The 19,013-nt window shown below is 41.2% G+C and overlaps 1 protein-coding gene across 1 annotated transcript; it reads right to left on the bottom strand.

Moving 5' to 3' along the window:
* Positions 1 to 13,187: 13,187 nt before the first annotated feature.
* LOC120044108 (toll-like receptor 13) lies at positions 13,188 to 16,064 on the bottom strand. Its single transcript, XM_038988698.1, has 2 exons — positions 14,415 to 16,064; positions 13,188 to 14,186 (listed from the first exon to the last, which is right to left on the bottom strand). The coding sequence occupies exons 1-2, from the start codon at positions 16,062 to 16,064 to the stop codon at positions 13,188 to 13,190; spliced, it is 2,649 nt and encodes an 882-aa protein (XP_038844626.1).
* Between the last annotated feature and the right edge of the window lie 2,949 nt (positions 16,065 to 19,013).

Below are 19,013 nucleotides of genomic sequence, written 5' to 3'. Positions count from 1 at the left end.
ATGTGTTGCTAGGTCTTTATCTAAATGTAGTTGCTAGGTCTTTATCTAAATGTAGTTGCTAGGTCTTTATCTAAATGTTTTGCTAGGTCTTTATCTAAATGTGTTGCTAGTTCTTTATCTAAATGTAGTTGCTTGTTGTTTTGATACATGTCTTATTAACTCATGGGCGTGGGGAGGTGTCCGCCTTTCTGGACAATAAAGTAATGTTTGTCCCCTACTGTGGCCAGCTTTCAACAGCTTGACCAGGCTATCAATGCTCTGACTACAGTAGACCACAGAGTAAGCCTGCTATGGCTGTCTAACCTCCATTATCATGGTGTCTGATGGAGACAACAGCCTTCTCAGTACCATCGACAAAGAAGCATGGTCCCTCCAGCTACAGGTCAGGTCTTCCCCGGTGGTAACCTTGCCTGACCCCTGAAGAATTCTGCTGCTTGAGGTCTAAGCTTTTATTTTATTTGACCCTTATTTTACCAGGTACGTTGACTGAGAACACATTCTCGTTTACAGCAACGACCTGGGGAATTGTTACCGGGGAGAGGAATGTGCCAATTGGAAGCTTGGTATGATTAGTTGGCCATGATGGGATGCAGGGTGGTATGGAATGCAGGGTTGTATGGAATGCAGGGTGGTATGGTGGTATGGGATGCCGGGTGGTTTGGGATGCAGGATGGTAATGGATGCCGGGTGGTATGGGATGCAGGGTGGTATGGGATGCCGGGTGGTTTGGGATGCAGGATGGTAATGGATGCCGGGTGGTATGGGATGCAGGATGGTATGGGATGCAGGGTGGTATGGAATGCATGGTGGTATGGGATGCAGGATGGTATGGGATGCAGGGTGGTATGGGATGCAGGGTGGTATGGAATGCAGGGTGGTATGGGATGCAGGATGGTATGGGATGCAGGGTGGTATGGGATGCAGGGTGGTATGGTGGTATGGGATGCAGGGTGGTATGGGATGCAGGGTGGTATGGTGGTATGGGATGCAGGGTGGTATGGGATGCAGGGTGGTATGGTGGTATGGGATGCAGGATGGTATGGGATGCAGGGTGGTATGGGATGCAGGGTGGTATGGGATGCAGGGTAGTATGGGATGCCGGGTGGTATGGAATGCAGGGTGGTATGGGATGCAGGATGGTATGGGATGCAGGGTGGTATGGGATGCAGGGTGGTATGGAATGCAGGGTGGTATGGGATGCAGGATGGTATGGGATGCAGGGTGGTATGGGATGCAGGGTGGTATGGTGGTATGGGATGCAGGGTGGTATGGGATGCAGGGTGGTATGGGATGCAGGGTGGTATGGTGGTATGGGATGCAGGGTGGTATGGGATGCCGGGTGGTTTGGGATGCAGGATGGTAATGGATGCCGGGTGGTATGGGATGCAGGATGGTATGGGATGCAGGGTGGTATGGGATGCAGGGTGGTATGGGATGCAGGATGGTATGGGATGAAGAGTGGTTTGGGGTGCAGGATGGTATGGGATGCAAGGGGGGCATGGGTCACGTTGGGTCAAATGTGTCAGGTAGCCTTCCACAAGCTTCCCACAATAAGTTGGGTGAATTTTGGCCCATTCCTCCTGACAGAGCTGGTGTAACTGAGTTGGGTTTGTAGGCCTCCTTGCTCTCATACGCTTTTTCAGTTCTGCCCACAAATTTTCTATACGATTGAGGTCAGGGCTTTGTGATGGCCACTCCAATACCTTGACTTTGTTGTCCTTAAGCCATTTTGCCACAACTTTGGAAGTATGCTTGGGGTCATTGTCTGTTTGGAAGACCCATTTGCGACCAAGCTTTAAGTTCCTGACTGATGTCTTGAGATGTTGCTTCAATATATCCACATAATTTTCCTACCTCATGATGCCATCTATTTTGTGAAGTGCACCAGTCCCTCCTGCAGCAAAGCACTCGCACATCATGATGCTGCCACCCCGGTGCTTCACGGTTGGGATGGTGTTCTTTGGCTTGCAAGCCTCCCCCTTTTTCCTCCAAACATAACGATGGTCATTATGGCCAAACAGTTCTATTTTTGTTCCATCAGACCAGAGGACATTTCTCCAAAGTGTACAATCTTTGTCCCCATGTGCAGTTGCAAACTGTAGTCTGGCTTTTTTATTGCAGTTTTGGAGCAGTGGCTTCTTCCTTGCTGAGCGACCTTTCAGGTTATGTCAAAATAGGACTCGTTTTTCTGTGGATATAGATACTTTTGTACCTGTTTCCTGCAGCATCTTCACAAGGTCCTTTGCTGTTCTTCTGGGATTGATTTGCACTTTTCGCACCAAAGTATGTTCATCTCTAGGAGACAGAACGCGTCTCCTTCCTGAGCAGTATGACGGCTGCGTGGTCCCATGGTGTTTATACTTGCGTAATATTGTTTGTACAGATGAACGTGGTACCATCAGGCGTTTGGAAATTGCTCGCAAAAAGGGGCCAGACTTGTGGAGGTCTACCATTTTTTTTCTGAGGTCTTGGCTGATTTCTTTTGATTTTTCCATGATGTCAAGCAAAGAGGCACTGAGTTTGAAGGTAAGCCTTGAAATACATATACAGGTACACCTCCAATTGACTCAAATTATGTCAATTAGCCTATCAGAAGCTTCTAAAGCCATGACATAATTTTCGGGAGTTTCCCAAGAGAAAGACACAGTCAACGTAGTGTATGTAAACTTCTGACCCACTGGAATTGTGATACAGTGAATTATAAGTGAAATAATCTGTCTGTAAAATTTTCTTTGAGAAATTACTTGTGTCATGCACAAAGTAGATGTCCTAACCGACTTACCAAAACTATAGTTTGCTAACAAGAAAATTGTGGAGTGGTTGAAAACGAGTTTTAATGACTCCGACCTAAGTGTATGTAAACTTCCGACTTCAACTGTAAATGAGGAAGAGGAACCAGACACATTTTTTTTAAATAGTCTACTTAGTTAAACAAAAAGCAACTAGATGTCATTAAACAACTAGCAACGACTTTAGTTAAACAACTAGCAACTACATTTAGTCAAACAACTAGCAACTACATTTATTTAACTTCTAGTTGCACACAATCCCGGATCCGGGAGCACCCTCATCAGTAAAAAAGCTGACTAGCATAGCCTAGCATAGCGCCACAAGTAAATACTAGCATCTAAATATCATGAAATCACAAGTCCAAGACACCAGATGAAAGATACACATCTTGTGAATCCAGCCATCATTTCTGATTTTTAAAATGTTTTACAGGGAAGACACAATATGTATTTCTATTAGCTAACCACGATAGCAAAAGACACAACTTTTTTTTCCCACCATTTTTTTACTGCATAGGTAGCTATCACAAATTCGACCAAATAAAGATATAAATAGTCACTAACCAAGAAACAACTTCATCAGATGACAGTCTGATAACATATTTATTGTATAGCATATGTTTTGTTCGAAAAATGTGCATATTTCAGGTATAAATCATAGTTTTACATTGCAGCCACCATCACAACTCTCACCAAAGCAACTAGAATAACTACAGAGAGCAACGTGAATTACCTAAATACTCATCATAAAACATTTATGAAAAATACACAGTGTACAGCAAATGAAAGACAAAGATCTTGTGAATCCAGCCAATATTTCAGATTTTGTAAGTGTTTTACAGCGAAAACACAATATAGCATTATATTAGCTTACTACAATAGCCAACCACACAACAGCATTGATTCAAGCCAACAGTAGGGATAACGAATAAACCAGCAAAAGATATGAATTTTTTCACTAACCTTCTCAAACTTCTTCAGATGACAGTCCTATAACATCAAATTACACAATACATATATGGTTTGTTCGAAAATGTGCATATTTAGCGGCACAAATCGTGGTTATACAATATGAATAGTAGCCAAACAACAAACAAAATGTCGGGAGAAATCTTGGGAGAGGCACCTAATCTAATCAATAACTAATCATAAACTTGACAAAAAAATACAGGTTGGACAGCAAATGAAAGATACATTAGTTCTTAATGCAACCGCTGTGTTAGATTTTTAAAATTAACGTTACTACGACATACAGCGTGCGTTAAAGCGAGACCGCACCGAAATTAATGGCGGAATAATAGTTTCACATTTTTCAACAGAACAACGAATTAACATCATAAATAGTTCTTACTATTTGATGAGCTTCCATCAGAATCTTGTGCAAGTTGTCCTTTGTCCAGAATCATCGTTGCTCGGTTGTAGATTGTCGTCTTCAACTTAGGAATTAGCAGCAAACATTAGCTATGTGGCCCAGACGTGTCCAACTCTTCATAACGCAGCACAAAGAAAATTCCGAAAATCGCAATATACTGATATAAACTGATATAACTCGGTTTAAAATAACTACATTATGATGTTTTTAACATCTATATCGAATAAAATCAGAGCCGGATATATCTAAGGCCTATAACGAGAGCTTTTCAGAATGCCATCCTGAGGTCTGCTTTGCGCCATGACGAACGTTGAAAAGAATGCACCCCCCGTTCCAAGAGCCTTTATACTGCCTCAGATCTACCTAGCAACCCCATTCCAATTCTCACTGCTTACTGACATCTAGGGGAAATCGTATGCAGTGCATGTCGACCCATAGATTACTTGCAAATTAATAAACTGACCCTGGAACAGAGTGCCCGATTTCAGATTTCTCACTTCCTGACAGGAAGTTTGCTGCAACTTGAGTTCTGTTTTACTCACAGATATAATTCAAACGGTTTTAGAAACTAGAGAGTGTTTTCTATCCAATAGTAATAATAATATGCATATTGTACGAGCAAGAATTGAGTACGAGGCAGTTTAATTTGGGAACGAATTTTTACAAAGTGAAAACAGCGCCCCCCCTATTGAGAAAAGGATAACTGCTTCATGGTCATTGGTCATTAATGTATTGTCATTAATAACTGCTTCATGGTCATTGGTCATTAATGTATTGTCATTAATAACTGCTTCATGGTCATTGGTCATTCATGTATAGTCATTAATAACTGCTTCATGGTCATTGGTCATTCATGTATAGTCATTAATAACTGCTTCATGGTCATTGGTCATTCATGTATAGTCATTAATAACTGCTTCATGGTCATTGGTCATTCATGTATAGTCATTAATAACTGCTTCATGGTCATTGGTCATTAATGTATTATCATTAATAACTGCTTCATGGTCATTGGTCATTAATGGATTGTCATTAATAACTGCTTCATGGTCATTGGTCATTAATGGATTGTCATTAATAACTGCTTCATGGTCATTGGTCATTCATGTATTGTCATTAATAACTGCTTCATGGTCATTGGTCATTAATGTATTGTCATTAATAACTGCTTCATGGTCATTGGTCATTAATGTATTGTCATTAATAACTGCTTCAAGGTCATTGGTCATTAATGTATTGTCATTAATAACTGCTTCATGGTCATTGGTCATTAATGGATTGTCATTAATAACTGCTTCATGGTCATTGGTTGTTTATGGATTGTCTTTCACAGCAGCATACAGTAGTTTTATTTGAAAAAGAAATGAAATTCGCAAAATCACATTCTATTTCAAATCCTCTTAGCAACACACATACAAGCAAAGATATGTGTTAGCGATTAGGTGTTGAAAAATACAAAAAGGATCTGATAAAATTTTGGGAAGTAAAAAAATGTTTAGGCTCATTTTTAAGTCATTTAAATATAATTATTTCTAAGTATTTTAAATAAGATTATTTCTAAGTAATTTCAGATTAATCAGAAAAAATACAATCCAGATAGAGCATTTAAAAGGACTTCATCAGAATTGTCTAAACAAATCTCAAATACTGGTAGACATTTTGTACAACAAGTTCAACAACTCAACATATGTGACAGGCCGACTCGATTCGGTCAGATAAGGATCCTAAAACTGAGAAAAAGCCCAGAGACATGGATCTACTTTCACCATGTTTCATAGATATGCAGAGGGTATTGATATTAGGGGGAAGTCCAAGTAGATCCTCCTCGATGGCTGTGACATCTTCACAGGCAGCAGTGTAATGTTCTACATGACGAGGTAGGTGGGTGCAGGTCCAGAGGAAAAAGTGTCCCAAGTCTTCACCACTGTCATAAATCTGGCATTTAGGATGCATCCATCCACTAGCACTCTGAATCCACAGGAACAGGACGGCAGGGTGGGAAAACATAGCTCTCATCTCTCCCAACGTCAGTCAAATCTACTGAGATAATTGTCAGAATAGTTTGGTTCTGGTGGATATCTGTAGAACGTTGGTTTGATACAGTACCATCCTTGTGAACGCTGTAAACAGTATGGAGTCTCTCTTCTTCTTGTTGTTTGTCAGATGGGTTCCTCCTTGGTAACTAACAGCAGCTCATACCTTTTGGTTGTTCCAATGTTCTGCCCTTTCACCCTGCAGTTGAATTGTATCTCAAGGTAACAGAAGTAAATATTTCATTGTTAGAGTGGTTCCGAAAGTAAAGAAACAATATAATGTCCCACATTCAATGAAGGAATGATTGCAGAGTTGCAACGTGTTCTCTGACCGCCACAGTTGATGTCTGTGTAGATACGAGGAGCAGCATCCTGTTTGTAGAGCACAGTAACACTGTATGTTAAACATCTTGTGAAAGTCTATTTTGACCTGTTTTTACATGTCTCTCTTTCAGTTCCTGAAAATAAACTTACTGTCAATAAAAAATACAGTTTACATGAAGGACCTGTTTGGACGTGATAGATTACAGAAGACACATGAGTCTCACTAAAATGTCTGCAGAGTGTAATGAAATATCAGTTGGAGTACAATACTTCATTTCTGTTTTAATTTATTGAATTCTGTAGTACAAATAAATATCCAAAGAGGAAGTGGGTAACTTCTTTAATGAAGTTGTGCTGTTGACATTATTATTATTATTATTATTGTTATTGTTATTATTATGATCATTATTACTATGGGGCTGTAGTCCTCTTCAGAGCCCTGTGACATGCCTAAATAATGACATTATTACTCTGGGGCTGTAGTCCTCTTCAAAGCCCTGTGACATGCCTAAATAATGACATTATTACTCTGGGGCTGTAGTCCTCTTCAAAGCCCTGTGACATGCCTAAATAATGACATTATTACTCTGGGGCTGTAGTCCTCTTCAGAGCCCTGTGACATGCCTAAATAATGACATTATTACTCTGGGGCTGTAGTCCTCTTCAAAGCCCTGTGACATGCCTAAATAATGACATTATTACTCTGGGGCTGTAGTCCTCTTCAGAGCCCTGTGACATGCCTCTATAATGACATTATTACTCTGGGGCTGTAGTCCTCTTCAGAGCCCATGCCTCTATAATGACATTATTACTCTGGGTCTGTAGTCCTCTTCATAGCCCTGTGACATGCCTAAATAATGACATTATTACTCTGGGGCTGTAGTCCTCTTCATAGCCCTGTGACATGCCTAAATAATGACATTATTACTCTGGGGCTGTAGTCCTCTTCAGAGCCCTGTGACATGCCTCTATAATGACATTATTACTCTGGGGCTGCATGCTTTGAGATCCCACTCTGGTTACATATCCTACTGTACTCACTAAAACCAATCTGTTCTACTCTAGTTAGATATGCTACTGTACTCACTAAAACCAATCTGTTCTACTCTGGTTAGATATCCTACTGTACTCACTAAAACCAATCTGTTCTACTCTGGTTAGATATCCTACTGTACTCACTAAAAGCAATCTGTTCCCCTCTTAGTTGAGTTAGTTATACATTTAGTTTACAATGAGCAACTAGATTTAGTTAAACAACTAGCAACTACATTTAGTTAAACACCTAGCAACACATGTAGATAAACAACTAGCAACACATTTAGTTAAACAACTAGCAACACATTTAGTTAAACAACTAGCAACACATTTAGTTAAACAACTAGCAACACATTTAGTTAAACAACTAGCAACACATTTTGTTAAACACCTAGCAACACATTTAGATAAACAACTAGCAACACATGTAGATAAACAACTAGCAACTACATGTTGTTAAACAACTAGTAACACATTTAGTTAAACAACTAGCAACACATTTTGTTAAACAACAAGCAACACATTTAGATAAACACCTAGCAACACATTTAGTTAAACACCTAGCAACACATGTAGATAAACAACTAGCAACACATTTTGTTAAACAACTAGCAACACATTTAGATAAACACCTAGCAACACATTTAGTTAAACAACTAGCAACACATTTTGTTAAACAACTAGCAACACATGTAGATAAACAACTAGCAACATATTTAGATAAACAACTAGCAACATATTTAGATAAACACCTAGCAACACATTTAGTTAAACAACTAGCAACACATTTAGTTAAACAACTAGCAACACATTTAGATAAAGACCTAGCAACACATGTAGAAAAACAACTAGCAACTACATGTTGTTAAACAACTAGTAACACATTTAGTTAAACAACTAGCAACACATTTAGTTAAACACCAAGCAACACATTTAGATAAAGACCTAGCAACACATGTAGATAAACAACTAGCAACTACATGTTGTTAAACAACTAGCAACACATTTAGTTAAACAACTAGCAACACATTTAGTTAAACAACTAGCAACACATGTAGATAAACAACTAGCAACTACATTTAGTTAAACAACTAGCAACACATTTAGTTAAACACCTAGCAACACATGTTGTTAAACACTTAGCAACACATTTAGATAAACAACTAGCAACACATTTAGTTAAACACCTAGCAACACATGTAGATAAACAACTAGCAACTACATTTAGTTAAACAACTAGCAACACATTTAGTTAAACAACTAGCAACACATTTAGTTAAACAACTAGCAACACATGTTGTTAAACACCTAGCAACACATTTAGATAAACAACTAGCAACACATTTAGTTAAACACCTAGCAACACATGTAGATAAACAACTAGCAACTACATTTAGTTAAACAACTAGCAACACATTTAGTTAAACACCTAGCAACACATTTAGTTAAACACCTAGCAACACGTAGATAAACAACTAGCAACTACATGTTGTTAAACAACTAGTAACACATTTAGTTAAACAACTAGGTTTCTGAGTCAAAGGTGAACAAGGTGATTAGCTCACTAAAGAACTCTAAAGCCAAAGATGTGTTTGGGCTGGACTCTACCTTTCTTAAAAACTACAAAGAGTCACTCATTGGCCCCATTACTAAGGTCACCAACACATCTATTGGTCTCGGGGTGTTTCCAAGAGTATGGACGTCGGCCATAATAACGGCCATCTTTAAATCAGGCGACCCTGCTGACGTGAGTAACTACAGGCCCATTAGTATACTACCTGTGGTGTCAAAGGTTGTTGAAAAGTGTGTAGCAGAACAACTGATTGCCCACCTCAACAACAGCCCCTTCACATTACACTCCATGCAGTTTGGCTTCAGAGCGAAACACTCCACAGAAACGGCCCACTGCTTTCTTCTGGAAAATGTGAAGTCCAAGATGGACAAAGGGGAAGTTGTTGGGGCTGTGTTTCTGGACCTAAGAAAGGCTTTTGATACTGTTAACTGTAACGCTCGTCTTTCTCCTCGTCTGAAGAGGAGCATGGATCGGACCAAAACGCAGCGGGGTTTGAATACATACTTGTTTATTTGACAAAGAAAGACGAACACGAAAAAACACTTGATAAACTACAAAACAAATAAACGACGTGAACAGACCTGTACTTGAGAACATAAAACAAGAACGCACGAACAGGAAAGAACACACGAACGAACGAACGAAAACAGTCCCGTGTGGCACAAACACTGACACAGGAACAATCACCCACAAACAAACAGTGAGAACAGCCTACCTTAATATGGTTCTCAATCAGAGGAAACGTAAAACACCTGCCCCTGATTGAGAACCATATCAGGCTAATAACAATGAATCCAACATAGAAACACATAACATAGAATGCCCACCCAGCTCACGTCCTGACCAACTAAACAAAGACAAAACAAAGGAAATAAGGTCAGGAACGTGACAGTTAACCATGAGATTCTCATCACAAAACTGTCCAAGTTCAACTTTTCCCCCGATGCCTTGAGATGGATGAAATCATACCGTGAAGGCAGAACTCAATGTGTCAGAGTGAGCAATGAGCTGTCGCCCACTCTTAGCTATGATGTGGGCGTGCCCCATGGGTCAATACTGGGGCCCCTCCTGTTCAGCCTGTACATTAATGATCTGCCTTCTGTCTGTACTGGGTCTGAAGTTCAAATGTATGCAGATGATACAGTGATATATGTGCATGCAAAGAGCAAACAACAAGCTGCACAAGAACTCACTACTGTAATGGTCCAGGTTACAAAGTGGTTCAGTGACTCGTGTTTGCATCTCAATGTGAAAAAAACAGTTTGCATGTTCTTCACAAAGAGGGCAACAGATGCTACTGAGCCAGATGTCTATGTGTCAGGGGAGAAGCTCCAGGTGGTATCTGATTTTATTAAGTACCTTGGCATCATACTTGATTCCAACCTCTCTTTTAAAAAGCATGTGAAAAAGGTAATTCAGATAACCAAATTCAACCTAGCTAATTTCCAATTTATACAAAATTGTTTGACTACAGAGGTAGCAAAACTGTACTTCAAATCTATGATACTCCCCCACTTAACATACTGCTTGACTAGTTGGGCCCAAGCTTGCTGTACAACATTAAAACCTATTCAGTCTGTCTACAAACAGGCTCTCAGAGTGCTTGATAGGAAGCCCAATAGCCATCACACATCATCCTCAGAAAGCATGAGCTCCTGAGTTGGGAAAATCTTGTGCAATACACCGACGCGTGTCTTGTATTCAAGATCCTAAATGGCCTGGCTCCTCCCCCGCCACTTAGTATTTTTGTTAAACAGAAAACCCAAACCCATGGCAGCAGATCCACAAGGTCCGCCATGAGAGGTGACTGTATAGTTCCCCTAAGGAAAAGCTCCTTTAGTAAATCCGCTTTCTCTGTGAGAGCTTCCCATGTCTGGAATACACTACCATCAGACACACATAACTGCACCACATATCACACTTTCACAAAATGCATGAAGACATGGCTAAAGGTCAATCAGATTTGTGAACATAATCCCTAGCTGTGTATTGCCGCTTTCCATGTTGTCTGTTGTCTGTAGCTTGTGAGGTGTGGAAACACTTTGTTGCTTTTATGAATTTTGTCTTGCTGCTTTTTGTTCTATGTAAACTCAATCAATCAATCAATTTAGTTAAACAACTAACATCACATTTAGTTATACAATGAGCAACTACATTTAGTTAAACAACTAGCAACACATTTAGTTAAACAACTAGCAACTTTATTTAGTTAAACAACTAGCAACACATTTAGTTAAACAACTAGTAACTTTATTTAGTTAAACAACTAAAAATTAAATTTAGATAAACAACTAGCATCTACTTTTAGTTAAACAACTAGCAACACATTTAGTTAAACAACTAGCAACTTTATTTAGATAAACAACTAACAACTACATTTAGTTCAACAACTAGTAACACATTTAGTTAAACCACAAGCGTCTACATTTAGTTAAACAACTGAAAACAACATTTCTGTACAAAGGTCTTTGATCAATATTGAAATAAAAAGAACTGCTTTGTGGTCATTCACTTATTGTCATTGATTACTGCTTCATGGTCATTCACATATTGTCATTGATAACTACTTCATGGTCATTGGTCATTCATGTATTGTCGTTCACACCCTTTTTCAGTTACTCTTAGCAAGAAATATACAAGCAAAGATATGTGTTAGTGATTAGGTGATAAAAAAGTACAAAAAGGGTATCATACAATTCGTTGAAGTAAAAAAATGTATTACATTTTTCTACGTAATTTAAATATGATTATTTTATTAAATTTAAAAAGGGTTATTTTTAAGAAATTTAAATATGATTATTTCTATATAATTTAAATAGGAATACATATACATATAAGTAGTTGAAGATTAATCAGAAAAAGTACAGAGCATTTAAAATGACTTCATCAGAATTGTCTAAACACATCTCAATTTCTGGAAGACATTTTGTACGGAGGACTTTTAACAACAAATTCAATACCTCAACATATGTGTCAACATTACATCTCCATTAGCACAAGGTTCTACATCAACCTCTCATGTCATATTTCAGTCTAGAAGGTTCTACATCAACCTCTGATGTCACATTTCAGTCCACAAGGTTCTACATCAACTTCTGAGGTCATAAATCAGTCCACATGGTCCTACATCAACCCCTGATCTCAAGCTTCAGTCCATAAGGTTCTACATCAACCTCTGATCTCAAGCTTCAGTCCATCAGGTTCTACATCAACCTCTGATCTCAAGCTTCAGTCCACATGGTCCTACATCAACCTCTGACGTCACATTTCAGCCCACATGGTCCTACATCAACCCCTGATCTCAAGCTTCAGTCCACATGGTCCTACATCAACCTCTGACGTCACATTTCAGCCCACATGGTCCTACATCAACCCCTGATCTCAAGCTTCAGTCCACAGGGTCCTACATCAACCTCTGATCTCAAGCTTCAGTCCATCAGGTTCTACATCAACCTCTGATCTCAAGCTTCAGTCCACATGGTCCTACATCAACCTCTGACATCACATTTCAGCCCACATGGTCCTACATCAACCCCTGATCTCAAGCTTCAGTCCACATGGTCCTACATCAACCTCTGACGTCACATTTCAGCCCACATGGTCCTACATCAACCCCTGATCTCAAGCTTCAGTCCACAGGGTCCTACATCAACCTCTGATCTCAAGCTTCAGTCCATAAGGTTCTACATCAACCTCTGATCTCAAGCTTCAGTCCATAAGGTCCTACATCAACCTCTGACGTCACATTTAAGTCCACAGGGTCCTACATCAACCTCTGACGTCACATTTCAGTCCACATGGTCCTACATCAACCCCTGATCTCAAGCTTCAGTCCACAAGGTCCTACATCAACCTCTGACGTCACATTTCAGTCCACAGGGTCCTACATCAACCTCTGACATCACATTTCAGTCCACAGGGTCCTACATCAACCTCTGATCTCAAGCTTCAGTCCACAAGGTCCTATATCAACCTCTGATGTCATAATTCAGTCTACAAGGTCCTACATCAACCTCTGATGTCACATTTCGGTCCACAAGGTCCTACATCAACCTCTGATCTCACGCTGCAGACAGTTTAGCCCACAGTCTGTCCCAGAATGCCTGGTGCTGATGGGGGTCCTGGGGCCAGTCCAGATAGGTCCTGGTCTTCACCAGGCGAGCCAGCCTGTGGTGGGCAGACAGCTGGCGAGGGGGGATCTTCTCCAGGAAGACTAGGAGGAGGATGTCCCTTTGCTCCACCTGCAGCCTGGAGGTGGCCAGCTTCATCTCCAGGGAGCACCAGTTACTGCGCAGGTAGTGGCGGCTGACTAGGCAGACGGTGTGTCGGCTCCGGTAAAGGCTGTCTGTGATGTTCTCCACAATGTCCTTCCCCAGCTGGAAGTCCCTGCTGTGCAGACAGAGGCGCAGGAAAGGAGGACCCCTCTGCTCCAGGTTGGGTAGCAGCTCCTCCACCACCCAGCGCTCGTCCTTCCCGCTATAGGAGACAAACGCATCGTAGTGGTAGCGCCCCCTGGTGTTGGATCGCATGGCCTCCGACAGCCAGCCAAGGGTGATGTGGTAGAGGGGGAGGAGGTAGGGACCGGCCAGGTTATGGACCAACACCACCAGCTTGAAGAACAGGACTCCCAGGCCAGTCGCAGCAAAGAGCACAAAGCCAACCTCTGTAGTGCAGTTGGCTTCTGTGTACCTGACAAAATTAGGTGTGTCTATTCCATTGTCCAACAAGCATATCAAGTCCTCCAAAGCATACATAACGGGATGTGTATACGGAGTAAGCATGATTACCTCAACCTGGCTGTACCCTTTGGCCCATGTAATGAGCCAAGCATTGTCACAACTGCAAAAAATCTGGAACTGAGGAAGTATCAAATACTTAAGACTAGAGAGAGGTTCAGTAAAGCTGTAGAATACATTATAAATGTTCTCTATATGCAAATACAATGTTTTCAAAGATTTAAAGTCTTTAGTTAAACTCCCCTCCAAAGAAAAAATCCTGCAGTGGTACATTTCCAGAACCTCCAGTTTGGTCAAGTTGTGAAAAATGATGTCGGCAGAACGCTGTGTTAAAAGATCCACCTGTCGTAGAGTCAGTCTCCTCAGGTGAATCAGCTGATTAATTGATGTTAAATCAACCCTTTTAGCTGAAAGCTTAGATCTGTAGTCAAATGTTTCCACAGACGTGAAGTACTTTCCCATGAATTCAGATCCACAAAGGAATTCTTCAGCATCAGCATGAAGATGGGTTACAGACTGAAAGAAAGGTCTGTCACAGTCCTCAAATGACACCGTATGGCCTTTGAGCTGGAGACTCAGGTTCTGTTTAGATGTGATGCTACTGCCGATAACCAACTGCATTGGCCTCATAGCTGAACTAATGTACAGATGAGTCAGCTGACTCAGAATGGCACCAAATATAAGTGTCAGATTCAGCTTGATCACAGGTTCTGTTAGTGGATTGTTCACTTGCCCGAGAAACACTTGTCTAAGAGACGTGAGGTGTGTGAAAGACATTGCCTCAATGTTGTGAATAAGTGGATTGTTCCTGAGGTCTAACCATGTCAAACTATGTAAACCAAAAAATGTGTTTGCATTTATCTGTGTTATCTTATTACTTGTAATGTCTAAGGACTCCAGATTTGTCAATCCCAGGAAAGCAAAGTCTTCAATGTTTGAAATTAAATTCTGTGTTAAATCCAGATACTGCAGCGTAACAAGACAGCTAAATTGTTTAGCAAAAAGTGTTTGTATATTGATTAAAAATGTGAGTTTTGTTAACCATGTGATTGGTTGTTTTTGGAAGGAGCAAATCTCAGGGTTTTTATCTCTCAGGAAAACTATGTTCAATTGGTTAAGGTTTTTGAGACTGGAAATGAAATTCCATTTCAAATGGGGCGAAGGATGGACGGATCCAAGTCCATTTGAATACATATATTCTAGACCAGTGCACAATTCAACACTGGACATGGAGAGGCTACGTATATTGGCATTGGCTAAATATATTTCCTTGATTGAAAGCAAAAACACTACATCACAGATACATTCAAAATCAATGTCATTACTACCAGAGCAACTGAAGTACTGAATTTGCTGAATCCCAGACAGGGGAAGGCGCAGGTGGACTTCCTGGCTGAAAGCCCCAGTTAACCTTGTGAGGTTCTGGAGCCAAGCCAGTGCACCTTCCTCTATATGTGTTATTTCACCAAATGAGAAGTCAGACAATGCTAGATTGTTAAAAACAGGTTTCATGCTTTCTTTTGTGTTTAAAATGGAGCAGTTTGATTGGTTTAACGATTGTATCTCTGGTGCTTTGATTTTTAGCTCTATAAGTGACTTTATATTCATTATTCTGCATAGTACCTCTGACCAATCCTCAACACAGGGTTCACTAATGATGAATCTTTGTAACTGAGGGATACCATGGAAAACATCTGGGGCCATTGCTGTTAACCTGTAACCCTGTATGGTCAAATCACATAACTTAACTATATTTCTGAATGTATGAGGCCCAATATGACAATCACAGCACCCAGAGCCCGTTCCCCATTTATCTATCAAGTACATATGTTGCAGATTTGGAAGGTGACTATTCCCAGTTGGAAGGATTTGAGTTAAACATCCCTCAATGTACAGGTACTCCAGATCCTGAAACTGAGAGAAAAAGCCCAGAGACATGGATCTATTTTCACCATGTTTCATAGATATGCAGATGGTATTGATATTAGGGGGAAGTCCAAGTAGATCCTCCTCGATGGCTGTGACATCTTCACAGGCAGCAGTGCAATGTTCTCCATGACGAGGTAAGTAGTTGCAGGTCCATTTGAGAAAGTCTCCCAAGTCTTCACCACTGTCATAAATCTGGCATTTAGGATGCATCCATCCACTAGTACTCTGAATCCACAGGAACAGGATGGCAGGGTGGGAAAACATAGCTCTCATCTTTCACAACGTCAGTCAAATCTACTGAGATAATAATCAGAATAGTTTGGTTCTGGTGGATATCTGTAGAACGTTGGTTTGATACAGTAACATCCTTGTGAACGCTGTAAAAAGTATGGAGTCTCTCTTCTTCTTGTTGTTTGTCAGATGGGTTCCTCCTTGGTAACTAACAGCAGCTCATACCTTTTGGTTGTTCCAATGTTCTGCCCTTTCACCCTGCAGTTGAATTGTATCTCAAGGTAACAGACGTAAATATTTAATGGTTAGGTTGGTTCCAAAAGTAAAGGAACAATAAAATGGCCCACAGTCAATGAATATTATTATTATTATTACTCTGGGGCTGTAGTCCTCTTCAGAGCCCTGTGACATGCCTCTATAATGACATTATTACTCTGGGGCTGTAGTCCTCTTCAGAGCCCTGTGACATGCCTCTATAATGACATTATTACTCTGGGGCTGTAGTCCTCTTCAGAGCCCTGTGACATGCCTCTATAATGACATTATTACTCTGGGGCTGTAGTCCTCTTCAGAGCCCTGTGACATGCCTCTATAATGACATTATTACTCTGGGGCTGTAGTTCTCTTCAGAGCCCTGTGACATGCCTCTATAATGACATTATTACTCTGGGGCTGTGGTCCTCCTCAGAGCCCATGCCTCTATAATGACATTATTACTCTGGGGCTGTGGTCCTCCTCAGAGCCCATGCCTCTATAATGACAGTATTACTCTGGGGCTGTAGTCCTCTTCAGAGCCCTGTGACATGCCTCTATAATGACATTATTACTCTGGGGCTGTAGTCCTCTTCAGAGCCCTGTGACATGCCTCTATAATGACATTATTACTCTGGGGCTGTAGTCCTCTTCAGAGCCATGTGACATGCCTCTATAATGACATTATTACTCTGGGGCTGTAGTCCTCTTCAGAGCCCATGCCTCTATAATGACATTATTACTCTGGGGCTGTAGTCCTCTTCAGAGCCCTGTGACATGCCTCTATAATGACATTATTACTCTGGGGCTGTAGTCCTCTTCAGAGCCCATGCCTCTATAATGACATTATTACTCTGGGGCTGTAGTTCTCTTCAGAGCCCTGTGACATGCCTCTATAATGACATTATTACTCTGGGGCTGTGGTCCTCCTCAGAGCCCATGCCTCTATAATGACATTATTACTCTGGGGCTGTGGTCCTCCTCAGAGCCCATGCCTCTATAATGACAGTATTACTCTGGGGCTGTAGTCCTCTTCAGAGCCCTGTGACATGCCTCTATAATGACATTATTACTCTGGGGCTGTAGTCCTCTTCAGAGCCCTGTGACATGCCTCTATAATGACATTATTACTCTGGGGCTGTAGTCCTCTTCAGAGCCCTGTGACATGCCTCTATAATGACATTATTACTCTGGGGCTGTAGTCCTCTTCAGAGCCCATGCCTCTATAATGACATTATTACTCTGGGGCTGTAGTCCTCTTCAGAGCCCTGTGACATGCCTCTATAATGACATTATTACTCTGGGGCTGTAGTCCTCTTCAGAGCCCATGCCTCTATAATGTCCTTATTACTCTGGGGCTGTAGTCCTCTTCAGAGACCATGCCTCTATAATGACATTATTACTCTGGGGCTGTAGTCCTCTTCAGAGCCCATGCCTCTATAATGACATTATTACTCTGGGGCTGTAGTCCTCTTCAGAGCCCATGCCTCTATAATGACATTATTACTCTGGGGCTGTAGTCCTCTTCAGAGCCCATGCTTCTATAATGACATTATTACTCTGGGCTGTAGTCCTCTTCAGAGCCCATGCCTCTATAATGACATTATTACTCTGGGCTGTAGTCCTCTTCAGAGCCCATGCCTCTATAATGACATTATTACTCTGGGCTGTAGTCCTCTTCAGAGCCCATGCCTCTATAATGACATTATTACTCTGGGGCTGTAGTCCTCTTCAGAGCACATGCCTTTATAATGACATTATTACTCTGGGGCTGTAGTCCTCTTCAGAGCCCATGCCTCTATAATGACATTATTACTCTGGGGCTGTAGTCCTCTTCAGAGCCCATGCCTCTATAATGACATTATTACTCTGGGGCTGTAGTCCTCTTCAGAGCCCATGCCTCTATAATGACATTATTACTCTGGGGCTGTAGTCCTCTTCAGAGCCCTGTGACATGCCTCTATAATGACATTATTACTCTGGGGCTGTGGTCCTCCTCAGAGCCCATGCCTCTATAATGACAGTATTACTCTGGGGCTGTAGTCCTCTTCAGAGCCCTGTGACATGCCTCTATAATGACATTATTACTCTGGGGCTGTAGTCCTCTTCAGAGCCCTGTGACATGCCTCTATAATGACATTATTACTCTGGGGCTGTAGTCCTCTTCAGAGCCCTGTGACATGCCTCTATAATGACATTATTACTCTGGGGCTGTAGTCCTCTTCAGAGCCCATGCCTCTATAATGACATTATTACTCTGGGGCTGTAGTCCTCTTCAGAGCCCTGTGAAATGCCTCTATAATGACATTATTACTCTGGGGCTGTAGTCCTCTTCAGAGCCCATGCCTCTATAATGTCCTTATTACTCTGGGGCTGTAGTCCTCTTCAGAGCCCATGCCTCTATAATGACATTATCACTCTGGGGCTGTAGTCCTCTTCAGAGCACATGCCTCTATAATGACATTATTACTGTGGGGCTGTAGTCCTCTTCAGAGCCCATGCCTCTATAATGATATTATTACTCTGGGGCTGTAGTCCTCTTCAGAGCCCTGTGACATGCCTCTATAATGACATTATTACTCTGGGGCTGTAGTCCTCTTCAGAGCCCATGCCTCTATAATTATAGCCCTGTGACATGCCTCTATAATGACATTATTACTCTGGGGCTGTAGTCATTACATTACATTTAAGTCATTTAGCAGACGCTCTTATCCAGAGCGACTTACAAGTACATACATT

This window comes from Salvelinus namaycush, chromosome 3 (assembly GCF_016432855.1).
Source record: "Salvelinus namaycush isolate Seneca chromosome 3, SaNama_1.0, whole genome shotgun sequence".
In the NCBI taxonomy this organism is placed as follows: Eukaryota; Metazoa; Chordata; class Actinopteri; order Salmoniformes; family Salmonidae; genus Salvelinus; species Salvelinus namaycush.
This window is presented reverse-complemented; position numbering and strand designations above follow the sequence as displayed.

Excerpts from the sequence above, each read along its gene's own strand:
- LOC120044108 (XM_038988698.1), bottom strand. The coding sequence starts at position 16,064 with ATGAGAGCTATGTTTTCCCACCCTGCCATCCTGTTCCTGTGGATTCAG. Across the intron at positions 14,187-14,414 it reads TCCAGCTCAAAGGCCATACG|CGTTCTGCCGACATCATTTT; the intron begins GTGTCATTTGAG and ends CTTTTAACACAG.